Here is an 18,324-nt window from a genome sequence, read left to right as displayed (position 1 = left end):
TCAGTTATATGTAACATATTATACTGATATTCAGGGCCCACCCAGCTGTCATCATATCAATGGCCCCCTGAATTCAACAGGAGCAGGACTGAAACCTAATGACCTGTTTCTGATCTTGTATACATACGTGCAATTCTGCTGAACTAATGGTGTATGTAGGATCAGAATTAGTTCCAAAGACTCCAATCATGTGCACTTGGACAGCCATTCAGGAAGAAGGATCTGCCCATGTGGATCCCATTGCAAGACCAGGACCAAAGTATGTAAAAAATGCTGAACAACAGAGGACCTCTGTGGCATTAAGCAGAACTTGCTGGACTGGAAAAATGAAGGTTACTTACTTGTAACTGGAGTTCTTTGAGATGGACTCTGCATACTCACACTCATGGCAGGTGCCAACTGGGTGCAGCAGGATGGTGGAATCTTCTAGTAGTAGTGCCCCTTAGGAGCACCTTACCCCTCTCCTTCCCTCCTGCCACAGTGCTTGAGCATGCTCAAGGGACATGGCCATAGAAGGGGAGTTGGCACCACTGGTCAGGTCCTTCCAACTGCTAAAGTGGATTATCAAACTACAGAATCAGGACTCGGCAAGGAGCAGGTTAGGAGGGCAGGGAGCATGAGTATGCAGAGTCCCTGTCAAAGAACTCCAATTACAGGTAAGTAACCTTCATTTCTTCTTTGCGTGTCTTCTGCATATTCCCACTCATGGGATAGTTTGCCAGTGCTGCCTATTATTAAAGTTGACTGATACATCGTATTATACAGATCTTATTTTCAGGTGTTTATAAATTTACCAAACTTCGACTGTGTGGGCTGGCATTTTGCATGCTGGATGCCTGCCTCAGGCGGAGGTATTTTTTAGTAAATTTCAGCCAAAATAGTTCAACCATTTCTGAGAACAAGGCTGGGGAAAAATAATTGCTTTGCCTATATTGAAAATTTTTGGTAATCCTTTTATATGTCCTATGCTGGATTCACTAAAGTTAGTGCAGGAAGGCTCTGTGTCATTGAAGATCCTTGCACATCAAGGAGATTTATTCTAGGTAATGAAGAAGACCACCCTAACAGTATTTGCTATGTGAGTCAGTTTTAAGTAGCAACAGAACTTTGAAGAAGTTCTACCTGCAGAAGCCACTGAATTAGAGCACTCCTCGCCTGCCCTGACTACGCACTCTTCCTAGATAGAAGCACCAACCTTCTGAGCTGTACGGACAAGCTATGGCTCCTCCAGTAGAGAGGAGATTGTAGCTGCTTTGTGCCAATGGAATTTCATCCCCTCCTGGAGTTTCCACAGCTAGAACCTTGGTTAATGTCATCTTTGGTAAACCCTGGAGCGAATCTAGCCCACTGTACACGTCATTATGTATATAACAGGGCTGTCTGTCACTTTTAGGTCCAGGGGTCAGCCAGCACTGTTCTAGAGAGAAGCCCAACAGCCAGTTGCTGGGAATCAGCCAACTCAGCTGGAAAGTATCTAGTGATTGGGTCTGATTCCTAGCTGGAGGATATAAGTGAGGTCCCTAGCTCCAGAGAGAGCTGAGAGTACATTCTCCTGTGGCTGCAGCAGAAGGCTGCAAGAGGACAAGCTGGCGGAGGACGAGCCCCTTAAGCTACCAGTGGGCCCCACAATTTCTGTCAAGAACAGGACTGTTGCTTCTTCTTATTGTTCCACGTTTCCTTGTATTTGTGTGTTAAAAAACAAACTGAGCTCCAAGGAAAGGGATACAAACGGAATTGGGCGTGGCTGATTCTTTGACCTAGGCTGGTGATCAGGTCCAGCAGCCTACAATATACTATTGCACATATAATGTGAGATAACATGGGGACCAATTCTGATGCTATTCATCATGATGAATAGCACTTTATTCCACAGCAGTCCTGTTGACTTCGGTGAGACTACTTGAGAGAGTAAGGGTGTCAGAATCTAGCACACAGTAAGTGTATGGCTTAGCTCTGCAAGAAGCAGCTAAAGCTTATATGCAAGAGCACAGAATTAATGGAATCTAGAAACCTTAGATGAATCTTGACTTTTGTGTAACTAAAACATCAACCTTCTTATACTAAATGAACATAAGTGTTGTGCATATAATCAAGGGGGTATCATCCACTTTTTAAATTCAATTATCTTATGGTATTGAAAAAGCTTACTGTAAAAAGATGCATCTGTCACATTGCTGAGTTTTATTAATCTGTGTAGGCAGTGTAGAAATCCCAGTTTTTTCCCTTGTGGCCCCATAGGAAAAGGTCTGAGAAGCAAGTTCAGCTGTATGTAATTGGCCAGCTAAAGACAATTGAGCTGGCAAGAGTAAAGGAGTTTTATAAGACTTAATGATCCTTTGTCCTGGTAAGTTTGGTTGGCTTGGCACCACAGTCCATATAAAAGGGTAAAGTTTTCTCAGCATCACAAAGCTCAGATAAACATAGGCCCACAGTCTTAGATGTTCCCCATTTTTAAACAGACAGAGATGATGAATGATTCGAACACCAGTTTATTATTCAAAACAATATCCAACATCAGAATTTTCAAAGATTAGAGCAAACATAGCTAGAAATTGTACAAAAAAAAATAAAAATAAAATAAAACCCCAAAAGCTTTCTCCCAGAACTAATTTTCTACTTCAATGCTTTTCAAATTTTCTATTTCTAGAAATGGGGCACACCCCTACTGTCACAATAAAACTAAACATAAGTAAATTACCAAACTAAAATGTCAAGTTAGCTTTGTGAAGACAAGGCCTTTAAAATAAAAGTCTTTTCCCCATCCCTAACAACTTAACAGAATGGTGTACAAGAGATAACAGAATACAATAAAATGGATATGAATCAGATTGTCTCAGTAATGAGGACCAAATTCTGCTATACTCAAGTTACTTCCATTAACCTCATGGGAGTTGCATAGATATAAACAAGGGACCAACATGACTCCTAATGTCATTTCATGAAGAATGAGGAACTTGAACTCATTCCAAGTCTTTAGTTATAGGCAGAAATTTTAGCTTTAAAACTGGACCACTTTCTATTTTAACTGTGTCACCAATCTACAGGTAAGAAACTCCAATACAGCCAAACACTGCAGCACATGCCTACCTTTAAGCATGTGAGTGCCCCATTGACATCAATCCTTGAGCCTTTGCTGTACTGAGACCTGAATGAGTTCAATTGTACCATACTGTATCTTGTCCTTATTTTTCCAATGTAAGTGACATTATTTCTACAACTGTAATTTAAAAAGGAATATTTTGCGGCTTGCACAGTTACCAGTCTCCTTTCTCTCAGCAAGCTGTTATTTCCAGAGCACCAGGGCCAGCATTCCACAGGCTGGCAAGCATCAAGGTAGAAACAACTGGAGTTTGCCATCCAAGGTGGCTGTGGTGAGCTGTAGTTCAAAAAGAAAAGAACACATGGTTTCAATGGAGTTCTTTTCAGTGAGTAAAGTTTGCTTAGATGAGCACCAACATGAATTAAATAAATTTAGGATGTATTTAAGCCACTCCAAAATCTAGAGGTCCAGAATTCATTTTTAAAACAGTTTAAGATACAGGTTTAATTAATCCAAGCGAGTCTGAAAATTCCATTTTTATTTGGATTTTTCCCCAATTGGCTATTTTCAAGTTTGGTGCAAAATCAGTTACCACATGAACAAGTGGAAAACCATGCAGAAAATCAATCAGGTAGAGGGTGTGGATGTGAAATACTAAAAGTGATGGATGAATGAAAAAGCTGTAACAAATGACAAAGGAAAGCACTCATTATTAATAAAGGTACATATGAACAAATATGTTTTGCACATGAACTAATTTTCACTGATGTTAAATGCAGTATAAGGATTTCCTCTGGGTGAAAGAACACTGAAAAAGGAACAAACTTCTGTTAAAAACAAAAGATACTTTAAAGATGTGCATTTCTGGTAATAAAACCAGAGTACACAGCACAGTCTACAATTGCATAAACAGAACCTTGAAGTGCAGCTGTGGTCAGAAAAGTGATTTACAAATGGCACCTGGTTTTCAAGAGATCTACACCATGTGTGTATCCAGAGTCATATCTGCTGATTTGAATGACAAAAATCTAATAGTCTGTAATCGGCACTGTAGCTTGTGCTCTAAGCAATCCATCAAGATTGCTCTCACCAAGGTCACTACTGTCTCACGGTTGGACAAGTGACATGGCTCAAGACTCTAACTTTGGTTGTCATCTCTTCTCCCTGTTCTTCAGCATCCTTTTCCACTATCACGATTTCAACCACCACCTCTACGCTAAGACTCCCTTATCTATTCTACATCCCTGCCTTTTTCTGTTAGTTTCCTCATCTGTGACCTACTTTCTATTGCATCTCCGTAAAATGTCAAACCAAACATGGCAAACATAAAGTGTCTTCTGGAAATCCTCACTTCTCTCTTCCTCTTCAATCACCATCAATAATTTCACTATTCTTGTCATCCAGGTTCACATCTTTGTTGTCATTTGACCTCAATCTCTCCTTTTCTTTCTATACTGTCTATTGCTAAATCTTGCTATGTCTTCCTTTATAACATGGCCAAAATCTGCCCTTGTCTCCATGCCTACTGCCCTAATCTGTCATCTTCACTGCTGCAACCTCAAAACACACCACACCATTTAAATCTATGCAGCATGAGGCTTCTAAAATCATATTCTTTACCTGCCACTCCAGCAGTGTAATCCCCTTCTGAAAGTCTCCATTGGTTCCCTCTCTACTTCTGTATCTGAATATTGGAACGATGACAAGTATATAAAATATCTATTCATTCTATCCCTCCTCCTCCCACATATCCTTTTACCCTCCCATGTCGTCATATGTTGAATATAAATTGTAAAATTCTCAGGGCGGAAACCTCATTATTTTTTTTGATATACATAATGCATACCACTGTCTATGGCATTGACGAATATGTCTCACTGTTCTCCATCTGTCTGTAGCCATCTGTTATTTCTTGTTTTATATTTGGATTATAAGATCTTTGGGGAACGGGGTATCTTTTTGTTCTGTGTTTGTCCAGTGCCTAGCACAATGGTGTCCTGCTCCTTATGTGCCATAACTGCGGCTCCTAGGTATTATGGTAATGAATGTGATAATAGTATGGTGCTATATGATGTAGAACAATAATACAATATGCTTTTATTATAATTTACTCTTGTCAGCATTGCAGAACCAACTCAGCTCCAGGAGTGTGAGATAGAATTAAGCTAACCATTCAATAGAATAGAATCTAACTGAAGAATTCTTATTGCTGGTGATGATGTATGAACCAGAAAGAATCCAGTTTCACTTTCAAGGCCAGCAGCTAGACAAAAATTTCAAACTGACTGAACTGGATACTGAATTATTCAAAGGTAATAAACAACAGACATCATAATACAGTTTTAGAATAATTTTGCAGAGTATACCTAAACTGGAAGGATTTATCAGTTTCAAAGAATTGATACTCTTTCTATAAACCTCCTCTATTTTCATTGACAAAACCACACAGCTTTTGAGATTAAAAAGATTTTGAAATTCCAACAGTTTCTTTCAATCAACACTGATGTTTACTTATGCAGCAAAATGGCATATTTGCAAAAACAGAGCTGAAAAAAAATGTCCTATAGGTTGAGTCTGCCATCCAACTGAACTGTTTTCCAGTTTTACATTCCATTGCTGAAGGATATGACAAGCCAGTGATGGAGAATTTCATCCCAGCATGTGAACGATCTTAAAAGAATTAGAGACTAGTTCTCAAAATTCCCCAGTGAGGCTAAATTTTGTGCAACTTAGATGAAAAAAAGTATTGCTTGGTCTAAGCTTCTGCAGGCATTTCCACATGTCAACAAGAAAATTATTTTTCCATGTGTGCACTCCCCTTTCCACCCCCCTCACTTCCCACACCATGTAATCCTTATAGTTTCATAAACAGTGACTAAAAATGCAACACTATTTACTACAGAGCTGCCAAGTTTGAGACAGCAGTTGAAAGAGGATTTGTACGGGGATGGAAAAAGAATGTACAGGGTTGGAGCGAGATCAGGAGTCTGTATTCATGAGTCACGTTTGAGTGAGATCTGGTTAATTCTCATAAGAGAATTAATTTAGATAAACTACTGCAAAACTGGCATTTAAATGACATTTCCACTCAGCTGCTGTACATTAACACAACTGGTAGGCAGGGACTGGCTGACACAAGAACTGGAAAGGGGATCTGGAGACACTGCTCACTGGTTTGAATCCAATCCAGGTTGGAAGAGAGCAAAAGATGTTACCATCTGTCCTCTTTACTGCATCCTATATAAATTGAGTTTGGTGGCCTCACTCCAGTTGCCAGTGTAGACAAAGGCCCACTTCACAATTGGCAACCACATTGGAAGTCTCAGCAGACAGGCTAAAGATGGAATGGGTATGGAGACTGAACTCTTCTTGTACTTGAAAGTGGTGCATCCAGATCAGAATTGAAGCACATTAGAGGTGCTGAGGGGAAGCTTGCACTCAGGGATGTAATGCTGTTTATATGTCACCAAGCACTAAATGTAATGTCCCCCTTCCTACACAACTTGACATCCCCTCTTTCCATGCTCTACTCTTTTCATCACTCATCAAAAGTTCCCATCCTAACCCATTCTGCCTTTTCCCCCTATACCTCTAACAACACTGCCTCTTCTCTTTACTGCTACCATTCCCAGGTCCTTGATGGCTCTGCCCTCTCCTTAATGGTCCCTTGGTTTCTCAACCCACTTACACTGGCTGTAGATTAAAAAAGGCTTCCCCCAACTTCTGCTACTCCCCTGGGTGGATAGTTGCCTCTTCACATGTGCTGCTGTGTACGGCTGTTCCCAGAGCCACCACTGGTTTTAGGAGGTGTAGTGGGAAGACAGTTTAGGCGGACAGGAAGCTTTAAAAGAAGTCAGTGGCTGCCAAAGGAGCTTCCTGCAGAGAAGATAGGTGTTCGGCATCCTTGCCTGATGATCCTCTGCTTTCCCTTTTGACACTCCCAGTTGCTTCTCCTCCACCCTTTCCTTCCACAGGCCAATCAGTGGCAGAGGAAGGGGCAATTCTTACAATATGACAGTGCCCACTGTGGCTCTTGTAGGACTCTGTAGCTTCACGAACCCCAACCACCACTGGGGTATCTGGGACACAATTTACGTCAATGTTGTACAGCTGCTTTCTGTGTCTCCTCCCAGGACTGTTGATAAAAAGCGGATTTCAGTATCCAAGTCTGTCAATAAAGAACCTTTTAAGAGCAGTGAATGAGGAAACCACGGCATGTTTGGAGGTTCAGTTCAGGTAGGCACTCAGAAGTCCACATGATTAATTGTAACTCATCCAAACCCCTTGAGTCTGCAATGTTCTCTTGTCTGTTTGAGGTAGTTCTATAAAAGTACCCATCATTGTAGTGCTCAGCTACTTACTGAGCTAGACATTGTTCCAGAAATCACAAAAGAATGATTTCTTGTGAAATTTTCACCATTTCCTGCTTCCAGGCTGGTGCATGGAAATTATTATTTTTTTAAGTTATACAAAGTACTCTATCAAATCTCCTAAAAAGTTGGCCAGTATTATAGTAGTAGGATTAAGGGTAAAATTTTCAAAAGCATCTAAATGATACAGGAGCCTAAGTCTAATTAGAAGTCAATAGATCTCATGAAAATGGTACTTAGGAGCCTAAGTCACTTAAACACTTTTGAAAAATTTATCCTAAGTCAAATTTTACCATAAGGTCACATAGTGAAATCACAAAGTATGGTTCTACTCTGAAAGGACAGTATATTGAAAACAACACCTTACTCAAAAGACCTACTATTTGTGAGTATTGAGACTCTACTCTTAACTTTACTGATTAATATATACCGTATTTTCCGGTGTATAAGACGACTGGGCGTATAAGACGACCCCCAACTTTTCCAGTTAAAATATAGAGTTTGGGATATACTCGCCATATAAGACTACCCCTCTTCCAACGCACACCAAATAAAAATTAAAAAAACATCAGATTTGATTTCAATATGGTAATTTTAATTCAAATACTTATGACATGCAGGTACTTAGCAGGAAAACTGTCACTTATAAACATAAGGCTGTTTGTCATCAAACATGTAAACATAAAACAGTGCAGGTGGATTAAACTTTTCCTAATTCACTCTAAAGCTGAAAGGAAGGATAAGACAATAAACCCATGGGAGCTGCCATGCTGTTTGTTTTCTAAGCTGTCAACCAAACCGGAACTGATGATGATAGGAGGAAGATAACAAACAATAGAGAGAGAGCAAGTGCCGGGCAAGTCCCTGGCGAGTTAGCAACGCCCATCATAACTGCAAGCTACGGTATTTTTACAGGTTTTGCTGGCGTGACAGTTTCCCTTTAAAAGCCTTCAAAATCCTCCTGTTCGTCATCTGATATCATAAGTACATCAATGACATCTTGTGATACATTTGTAAGGCAGTCATCGTATGGATCGAATTCCGTATCAGATGGTGTGGTCTCAGCTTCGGCTTCCTCTTCATCTTGCCACAAGTAGTCGTCCCCCATACCATCTAATGAATTTGATATGCCACACTTCTTGAAAGACTTGATTACTGTTTCTGCATCAATATCATTCCAGGCTTTTATGACAAGCTTGCACAAAACATCCAACTGTGGAGCACGCATGTTTCCTCCTTTTGTGAATGACTTTTCGCCGCTAACCATCCATTCACTCCACTGTTCTCGAATGCGATCTTTAAATGGCTTGTTTAGGCACACATCCAGTGGCTGTACCAACGATGTCAATCCTGCAGGAATAACTGCCGCATCTGTGTTTAGTCTTGCAAGCCTTTGCTTGGTGCTGGGAGTTAAATGAGCCCTGAACATATCCCACACCAGTAGACTACATTTTTGAATAAGTCCACCTGGTCGCCTGCTCCATACATTATCAAGCCATAGCTTTACCCCTTCTTCATCCATCCAGCCTTTTTCATTCACGTGTACAAAACAACCAACAGGGAACTTGAGTTTCGGCATTGTTTTTCTTTTAAAAATAATCATTGGTCTCAGTTTGGCGCCATCAGCTGTGCATCCTAGTACCACTGTAAAACTGGACTTCTCATGTCCTGTTGTTTTAATTAAAATTGTTTTTTCACCTTTTTGATGGACAGTTTTATTTCCAACCATATCAAAATTCATTGGAGTTTCATCCATATTTCCAATACTACTTAACGCATAGCCATGTTTAGTGCGCTGTTGTATTACGTATCGATGGAAACTATTTACTTTGCTATCAAGATCTACAGGTAATTTTTGGGCAATTTTCGTCTTTTGCCTCAGTACCATATTATGCCTTCCCATGAATCTAGTACACCAGGATACAGTGGCCTTAAATCTGTTGCTGTGATCTGGGTTAGATTTGGCCCACTGAAGTGCAAACAAATGTATTTTATTTCGTGTCACTACATAACCGTTTTGGCGATGCTCATTCACCATGTCTGCTACATGTTTTTCGAGTTCTGGCCAATGTGGGGTGCCTCTTCTTAATGCACACTTACCCCTTGGCATACTCTTTAATGCTTTTTCATTTTCTTTCCAGTCCCGAACCATCTTTTCTGTTACTCCATATTGTCTTGCAGCAGCGCAGTTATGTTCCATGGCAAAGTTTACAACTTTAAGTTTGAAACTGGCTTCATATTTCTTTCTTCTTGCTGGTGGAGCCATGATGGGGTTTTGACTGTTGGACATTTGTATACTGTACTGTATGTACTGGTGCTGTACTGTATGAACAGGTACAGATACTGATGCTGTACTGTATGTGGTACCCAGTATACAACAACCAGCCAATCACGGCAAGTGATGTACCTTACTGGCGATTGGCTGGTTGTTGTATACAAAGCCTGCTTGGATTGATCAGCTCTCCCTGCCTGCCCAGTCCTCCCTGTCTCCAAGACTATCAGAGCGGTAGCGCAAACACGCCTCTTTCACCCGTCTGGCCCACCCTTGTATCCTATTACCTCCTTCTCTGCCTCTCAGATCTCGCACATGCGTGCCTGCGCCGCTTCACTGCAGTCCTCAGGAGCGAGATCTGAGAGTCAGAGAAGGAGGTAATAGGATACAAGGGCGGGCCAGACGGGTGAAAGAGGCGTGTTTTTCTGGGCACAGCACCGCTCTCTCTCTTTTTGCCATACCCCGGGCGTCCCGGACGCCTACAGCTTGCTCCGCCCTTGCTGCTTTCATGCGGCCACAGCCGTTTTTGAGCTCCCCCCACCATATGCGGTGACCGCAGATTCTCCAGTCCGGCTCGGAAGTTTCAGCACCCGGCATATAAGACGACCCCCGATTTTTGAGAAGATTTTCCTGGGTTACAAGGTCGTCTTATACGCCGGAAAATACGGTACTTTTGCCACTTTTTATTGCTAGAAGCATAGGATAGGCAGAAAATGCAGCTACAAGTGTGTGTCCTGGTTTCAATCAAAGGATTTCTAATTAAATTAAAACTGCAGATTCACTGAAGATTCATGTGTGTGTCAGAAAGAGCCCATCTTGACTTTCAGGCTCTATGATGAGATTACACAGCTAGAAGTTAGAAAAAAAAGTATCTGTAAAATGAGTACATTTGTTGTGGAAATCACTGAAAGACAGAGGAGCCCACGCTGACGTTTTGACAGAATGTTACTTTTTTCAGAGTATACCTGCATTTTAATTAATAAAATACCTCATTAAATTTTGGTAGAGTTAATTGCAGTTTGTACTAATATAGATCTTGGAGGCTACTGAGTGTTCAAGCCACAGCTCCTTGGATAGTTCTGAATCCAGACACTGGCAGCTATTAAAATTAGGGATGAGAGAACATGCTCAAGTATATTTAGAATCCATTCAAATTTTGAACAAAACATTCAAGCAAAAGAATCAATGTTCTGTGAACAAAACTTCTTCAAATTTATACCAGTGTGTGGTTTCTAGGTACACTTAAGCTACTTTAGCAAAAATCTTTCAGTAGACAGAGGATCAGAGAGTACTTCCCATTATTCCTGCATGTGCAGTCAGCACAGAAATGTAATAGTAACAAAGAGCAGAACAAAAAAGTAGCACTGGAAGAACTAACAGGAAGAAAAGTGGCAAGATAAGGACTGAAAAACTGAAGGTGTCTGGAAAGATTCAGAGGCATATTTCTCAACTCGTTAAGGCTCGCGAAGTGTGACAGACCCAAATGAGGGACACAATCCACACACACACAAAACTTAAAATGGTGTGTGATTCATACCTTTAGTGTAAATAACTAACACTTCAGTTTCATGATTATGCAAATGTTTTTGAACAATAAAAGTGAGGTGATATCAAATTTGTGTGGAATGCAGGTAACCTTGCAACTCAAATGTGCAATGTCCTTTAATATGATGTAAACTCAATTGGTATAGTGAGATGACTGATTTTGCATCTGTTGTTCTGGCAGGGTCTGCGGACATAACTCCATTGCTAGAGTGATCAAAACTGCCCCCGGGGTGCTAGAACTAGGGGTGCTGCTGCACCCACAGCTTAAAGTGGTTTCCACCATCTACAGGGTTTACAGTTTTGTTTGATGGCTTTCAGCAGCCCCACTACAAAAATTGTTTCATACACCAATGCACGCCCCATAAAAGACCTTTCAAGATCCCTGGGTCCTACACAGACCTATCGCAACATGTGGTGTACCTTTTCCAGTGCATTAAATGTCCCAATAGCAACTATGTGGGTGAAACCAGACAAATCCGACACTCTCAGATGATCATTGGCTGTCCAATATCTCGACAGATGAAAGGAGACGTGACGAAGTCGGTCCCTCGTAGTGCTTACCAATGGTATGGGAAAAAAGCCTGATGTGCGAGCAGCAAACCTTCCCACAATGGCTACAGGTCCACTTGCCAGATAGCGGTTGGAGCATACTCTGCTTCCTGGCTCACCTGTGGGCCTCAGACTGGGCTCTCTGATGGCTCTCCATGGTGACTGCACCAGCCTTAACCTGGCTTCTCCAAACTGAGCGATTGTGGGCAGGATTTTCCCAATTGTCAGTGGGAACGCTGAATTTCTTGAGGCCTTGCTTGACCTTGTTGCTATATCGGAGCTTTGTCTTTCCTCTGAGTTGCAGGCGGTTTTTAAGTTGGCCATGCGCTCATGTCCCAACCAGTGAAGCCTGCAAACGTCCTGTGTAGTCCGCATAGACTATAGACCAGTTCTCTGAAGGATCTCGTTATTGGTGATCCATTGGTCTCAAGTAATGAATGAATGAATTCACACAGGAAAGACAAAGACAAAGATAAAAGACCAAAATACCCTGTCATCTGTGGGCGAACACTTTTCACAAAGCGATCACTCTATATCTGACTTATCAGTTCTCATCCTCAAAGGAAACCGGCACAAAACTTTCAAAAGACAAGCCTGGGAACTTAAATTCATAACTTTGCTAAACACAAAATCATGGACTGAATAGAGACACTGGATTTATGGCTTATTACAATAATCGGTACATCACTAATTCCTCCCCCCGCCTCCGCTTCCTAGCTACTTTTCTCTCTCTGCCCATGACTGGAGGCATGTTAATGGGCCACTTTACCTTGAATGGTCCCTTGTATGTGTTAACTACATATGCTAATCAATCTGTTCAAACCTTTTATATAACAGTGACACTTTGAATTAGTTTCCCAGACCTAAAGAAGAGCTCTGTGTAAGCTCTAAAGCTTGTCTCTAATCAACAGAAGTTGGTCCAATAAAAAGATATTACCTCACCCACGTTGTCTCTCTAATCTATAGTATGTGATTAATGAGGGGAGAGAACTTTAATTGGTGCAGCAGAGGTTTTGCTTGGGGAAGTATAGGAAAGACTGGATGCTTATCCAGACCTATTCGAATTCTCTCACTTCCCATCACCAGGACCACTAATGCCTGTTCATTTCCTTCCTCCCAATGCCGCCACCCCATAGCCTCTTCTGCATTCCCACTCCCCCATATTACCCATGTTCATGGCATCACCCAGTCTTGCCAGACTCCATTGGTAATCTTCTGGGTTCTACAACCTCATTGCTGGGTGCAGGTGCAGGGTTTTGGTGCAAATTTGTGCATCCTGGGACTTCCCCATTCAAAAGAGGGGCCCCAAAGTTCAGAAGGCAACTGTGACAGTAATTACCTGAGTTCAGATTTGGGGGGTGGCTGGGGGGAAACTAACCAACACAGACCTGCCAGAGAATGCTGAACATGAGGTGCATGCGTGGCATGGCACATGCGTGATAACTGCATCTTTTAGAACAAGATATTCAGAAAAGCCTGCTTATGCCAGTGGATCAGCAGATGATAGGTGTAGTCCCCTCTCTAACACAAGAAGAACTTAAGAGGGGTGCTTCCAGCACCTGGATTCCTCCACTGAAATAGCAAGATTTTCAGGGAAAACTGCCATAGACTTTAATCTCCTCAACAGGCAAGCAGTGGGATCTGGGGCAATCCACCAACAGATCATTTCCTCCAGTAAACATTAAGGATACCTTTCTTTGTATTCGCTGTATATATCATTTACATTAAAACCATTCTATATAAATACAATTAGTACAGAACATTGCCCTTCTCAGCAAAAAAAGTTTACCTGAAAGAACTTGAAGGAAGAGCTATAGGAGATAAATAGGAATCATCACTTGGATTCAAGATTACACAAAACAAATAGTTTAGGGAGAAAACATTTCATCTCTTCCTTATCCTAAACACAGAAGCCTTAATTAAGCATAATCCTCCTCTGCTTATTTGATTATAGTGGCCAGGCTGAAGTACAGTAAACCAGGATATTGACAGCAGCACTGATAGGCTATATGGAGGGGTCGTATTAAAGTAAAGAAAGCTAAAGATGGAACACAATGGTGGAAGGATGTTAATTGTCCTTTATTTTGGAAAAATTAAGGTGAGCATGAGATTAATTGCAAGGCTTAGAGAATTTTCTTGGAATTCTTCCTAATACAGTATGCAGTTTGCAAAGGAAGCTCAGTGTTACCACATTTTTGGTTTTGAGAAATATCCTTCTATAGTGATGCCATATCAAAGGAGGTGCTGTAAGTTAGAGGTTTGTGGCTTTACAAAGTTCCAGCTGTTTGACTTTAGATGAAGGTATGCATAATACAGATTTTATTTTTGGTATTTCACACCTGACAGGTTTATTGTGTGTGCTATAAATTAGGGAGATACAGTGTTCTTCTGAAATTACTCAGAATTGCTTTCGGATTATTTCTTCATTACAAACACAAACACACACACACATTCCAGCTTGAGCCTGAATATCTACCCCACAATTAAACAGCCCTGCAACCCACAGGTAAGTGGTGAACATGGAGACCTGGGAGAGGGGTCAGAAACAAGAGGGAGCATGGGCTATAATGGCAGAGAGAAAGGAGGGTCAGGGCAAAACTGGGAGGCAAGATCAAACCAGTATATTAGATGCCTATATACAAATGCGAGAAGTATGGGTAACAAGCAGGAAGAACTGGAAGTGCTAATAAATAAATACAACTATGACATTGTTGGCATCACTGAAACTTGGTGGGATAATACACATGATTGGAATGTTGGTGTGGATGGGTACAGCTTGCTCAGGAAGGACAGACAGGGGGAAAAGGGAGGAGGTGTTGCCTTATATATTAAAAATGTACACACTTGGACTGAGGTGGAGATGGACATAGGAGACGGAAGTGTTGAGAGTCTCTGGGTTAGGCTAAAAGGGGTAAAAAACAAGGGTGATGTCATGCTAGGAGTCTACTACAGGCCACCTAACCAGGTGGAAGAGGTGGATGAGGCTTTTTTTAAACAACTAACAAAATCATCCAAAGCCCAAGATTTGTTGGTGAGGGGGGACTTCGACTATCGAAATATATGTTGGGAAAATAACACAGCGGGGCACAGACTATCCAACAAATTCTTGGACTGCATTGCAGACAACTTTTTATTTCAGAAGGTTGAAAAAGCAACTGGGGGAAGCTGTTCTAGACTTGATTTTAACAATTAGGCTTGGTCTACACTACCCCCCCCAATTCGAACTAAGGTACGCAACTTCAGCTACGTGAATAACGTAGCTGAAGTCGAAGTACCTTAGTTCGAACTTACCTTGGTCCACACGCGGCAGGCAGGCTCCCCCGTCGACTCCGCGGTACTCCTCTCGCCGAGCTGGAGTACCGCAGTCGACGGCGAGCACTTCCGGGTTCGACTTATCGCGTCCAGACTAGACGCGATAAGTCGAACCCAGAACTTCGATTTCCAGCCGTCGAACTACCTGGTAAGTGTAGCCAAGGCCATAGGGAGGAACTCATTGAGAATTTGAAAGTAGAAGGCAGCTTGGGTGAAAGTGATCATGAAATCATAGAGTTTGCAATTCTAAGGAAAGGTAGAAGGGAGTACAGCAAAATAGAGACAATGGATTTCAGGAAGGCGGATTTTGGTAAGCTCAGAGAGCTGATAGGTAAGGTCCCATGGGAATCAAGACTCAGGGGAAAAACAACTGAGTTTTTTTTTGGCAGTTTTTCAAAGGGACACTATTAAGGGCCCAAAAGCAAGCTATTCCGCTGGTTAGGAAAGATAGAAAATGTGGCAAAAGACCACCTTGGCTTAACAACGAGATCTTGCATGATCTAAAAAATAAAAAGGAGTCATATAAAAAATGGAAACTAGGACAGATTACAAAGGATGAATATAGGCAAACAACACAGGAATGCAGGGACAAGATTAGAAAGGCAAAGGTACAAAATGAGCTCAAACTAGCTACAGGAATAAAGGGAAACAAGAATACTTTTTATCAGTACATTAGAAGCAAGAGGAAGACCAGAGACAGGGTAGGCCCACTGCTCAGTGAAGAGGGAGAAACAGTAACAGGAAACTTGGAAATGGCAGAGATGCTTAATGACTTCTTTGTTTCGATCTTCACCGAGAAGTCTGAAGGAATGCTTAACATAGTGAATGCTAATGGGAAGGGGGTAGGTTTAGCAAATAAAATAAAAAAAGAACAAGTTAAAAATCACTTAGAAAAATTAGATGCCTGCAAGTCACCAGGGCCTGATTAAATGCATCCTAGAATACTCAAGGAGCTAATAGAGGAGGTATCTGAGCCTCTAGCTATTATCTTTGGAAAATCATGGGAGACGGGAGAGATTCCAGAAGACTGGAAAAGGGCAAATATAGTGCCCATCTATAAAAAGGGAAATAAAAACAACCCAGGAAACTACAGACCAGTTAGTTTAACTTCTATGCCAGGGAAGATAATGGAGCAAGTAATTAAGGAAATCATCTGCAAACACTTGGAAGGTGGTAAGGTGATAGGAAATAGCCAGAAGAACAAATCGTGTCAAACCAATCTGATAGTTTTCTTTGATACGATAATGAGTCTTGTGGATAAGGGAGAAGCTGTGGATGTGATATATCTAGACTTTAGTAAGGCATTTGATACGGTCTCACATGATATTCTTATTGATAAACTAGGCAAATCAACTTAGATGGGGCTACTATAAGGTGGGTGCATAACTGGCTGGATAACTGTACTCAGAGAGTTGTTATTAATGGTTCCCAATCCTGCTGGAAAGGCATAACAAGTGGGGTTCCGCAGGGGTCTGCTTTGGGACCGGCTCTGTTCAATATCTTCATTAACGACTTAGATATTGGCATAGAAAGTACGCTTATTAAGTTTGCAGATGATACCAAACTGGGAGGGATTGCAACTGCTTTGGAGGACAGTGTCATAATTCAAAATGATCTGGACAAATTGGAGAAATGGTCTGAGGTAAACATGATGAAATTTAACAAAGACAAATGCAAAGTGCTCCACTTAGGAAGGAAAAATCAGTTTCACATGTACAGAATGGGAAGAGACTGTCTAGGAAGGAGTACGACAGAAAGGGATCTAGGGGTTATAGTGGACCACAAGCTAAATATGAGTCAACAGTGTGATGCTGTTGCAAAAAAAGCAAACGTGGTTCTGGGATGTACTAACAGGTGTGTTGTGAGCAAGACACGAGAAGTCATTCTTCCGCTCTACTCTGCGCTGGTTAGGACTCAAGTTAGGACTGGAGTATTGGGTCTAGTTCTGGGCACTGCATTTCAAGAAAGATGTGGAGAAATTGGAGAGGGTCCAGAGAAGAGCAACAAGAATGAGTAACAGTCTTGAGAACATGACCTATGAAGGAAGGCTGAAAGAATTGGGTTTGTTTAGTTTGGAAAAGAGAAGACTGAGAGGGGACATGATAGCAGTTTTCAGGTATCTAAAAGGAGACGGGAGAAAACTTGTTCACCTTAGTCTCTAAGGATAGAATAAGAAGCAGTGGGCTTAAACTGCAGCAAGGGAGATTTAGGTTGGACATTAGGAAAAAGTTTCTAACTGTCAGGGTGGTTAAACACTGGAATAAATTGCCTAGGGAGGTTGTGGAATCTCCATCTCTGGAGATATTTAAGAGTAGGTTAGATAAATGTCTATCAGGGATGGTCTAGACAGTATTCCGTCCTGCCATGCGGGCAGGGGACTGGACTCGATGACCTTTCGAGGTCCCTTCCAGTCCTAGAATCTATGAATCTATGAAAAACCCGAGCCCTGACAGCTTGAGTCAGCTGACATAGGCCAACCATCTGTGTTTAATTGAAGTGTAGACATTCCGGTAGGGACATCCAGAGCGTGGAGGTTGCATCCCTGACCATCTTGGCTAATAGCCACTGATGGAGCTATATTCCATGAACTTGACTAATTCTTTTTTTAACCCAATTATTTCTTTTGTTTGTTTTAAATCTGTTGCCTATTAATTTCATTGAGTGATCCCTAGTTCTTGTGTTCTGTGAAAGGATAAATAACACTTCCCTATTCACTCTCTCCATGATAAAGCAGTGAGACGGAATCAGACATTCTAATTTGGGTAAGAACACTAGCCAGGTACTCAGCTGGTGTATATTGGCATGACTCCATTGATTTCAACTGAGCTACACTGATTTACACCAGCTGAAGATCTGGCCCATTGTGTCTCCCTAAATCATCCCTGAAGCTTCATACAGATCAATAACTCTTCACTTCCTATCCTAACCTGCTGCACAGAACTAATGAGAATTGTTAAAACAGTTGCTGCAGTTCACTCTAGAGGTAACCACATTTCTGTTTCTGAAGTAGTAATTCCCTATGCATAGTTTGTATATTAGTTTAGATTTGAAAATTATTTTTGAATACTTCATTTTCTAGTCTATTCTTTTCAGATACTTATACAATGTCCATCATTGTGGGAACTAAAGTGATTAAAGGAACAATATAGAAGTGTGGCATACTGTGTTATTAGTTATTATATACTAGAGCTGCATATGGGAATGGGGGGAGAGTAAATGACAAAGATGACATTGCC

The 18,324-nt window shown here is 41.3% G+C and overlaps 1 protein-coding gene across 1 annotated transcript in view; it reads right to left on the bottom strand.

Annotated features, from left to right (window-relative positions):
• Positions 1-2,483: 2,483 nt before the first annotated feature.
• WDR27 (WD repeat domain 27) overlaps positions 2,484-18,324 on the bottom strand; it is a 201,909-nt gene continuing 186,068 nt past the window's right edge. Inside the window, exon 25 of the mRNA XM_054021497.1 lies at positions 2,484-3,376. Coding sequence (XP_053877472.1) covers positions 3,329-3,376 — 48 coding nt within the window. The 3' untranslated portion in view covers positions 2,484-3,328. The remainder of the gene's footprint in view (positions 3,377-18,324) is intronic.

This window comes from Malaclemys terrapin, chromosome 3 (genome assembly GCF_027887155.1).
Source record: "Malaclemys terrapin pileata isolate rMalTer1 chromosome 3, rMalTer1.hap1, whole genome shotgun sequence".
NCBI lineage: Eukaryota > Metazoa > Chordata > Testudines > Emydidae > Malaclemys > Malaclemys terrapin.
This window is presented reverse-complemented; position numbering and strand designations above follow the sequence as displayed.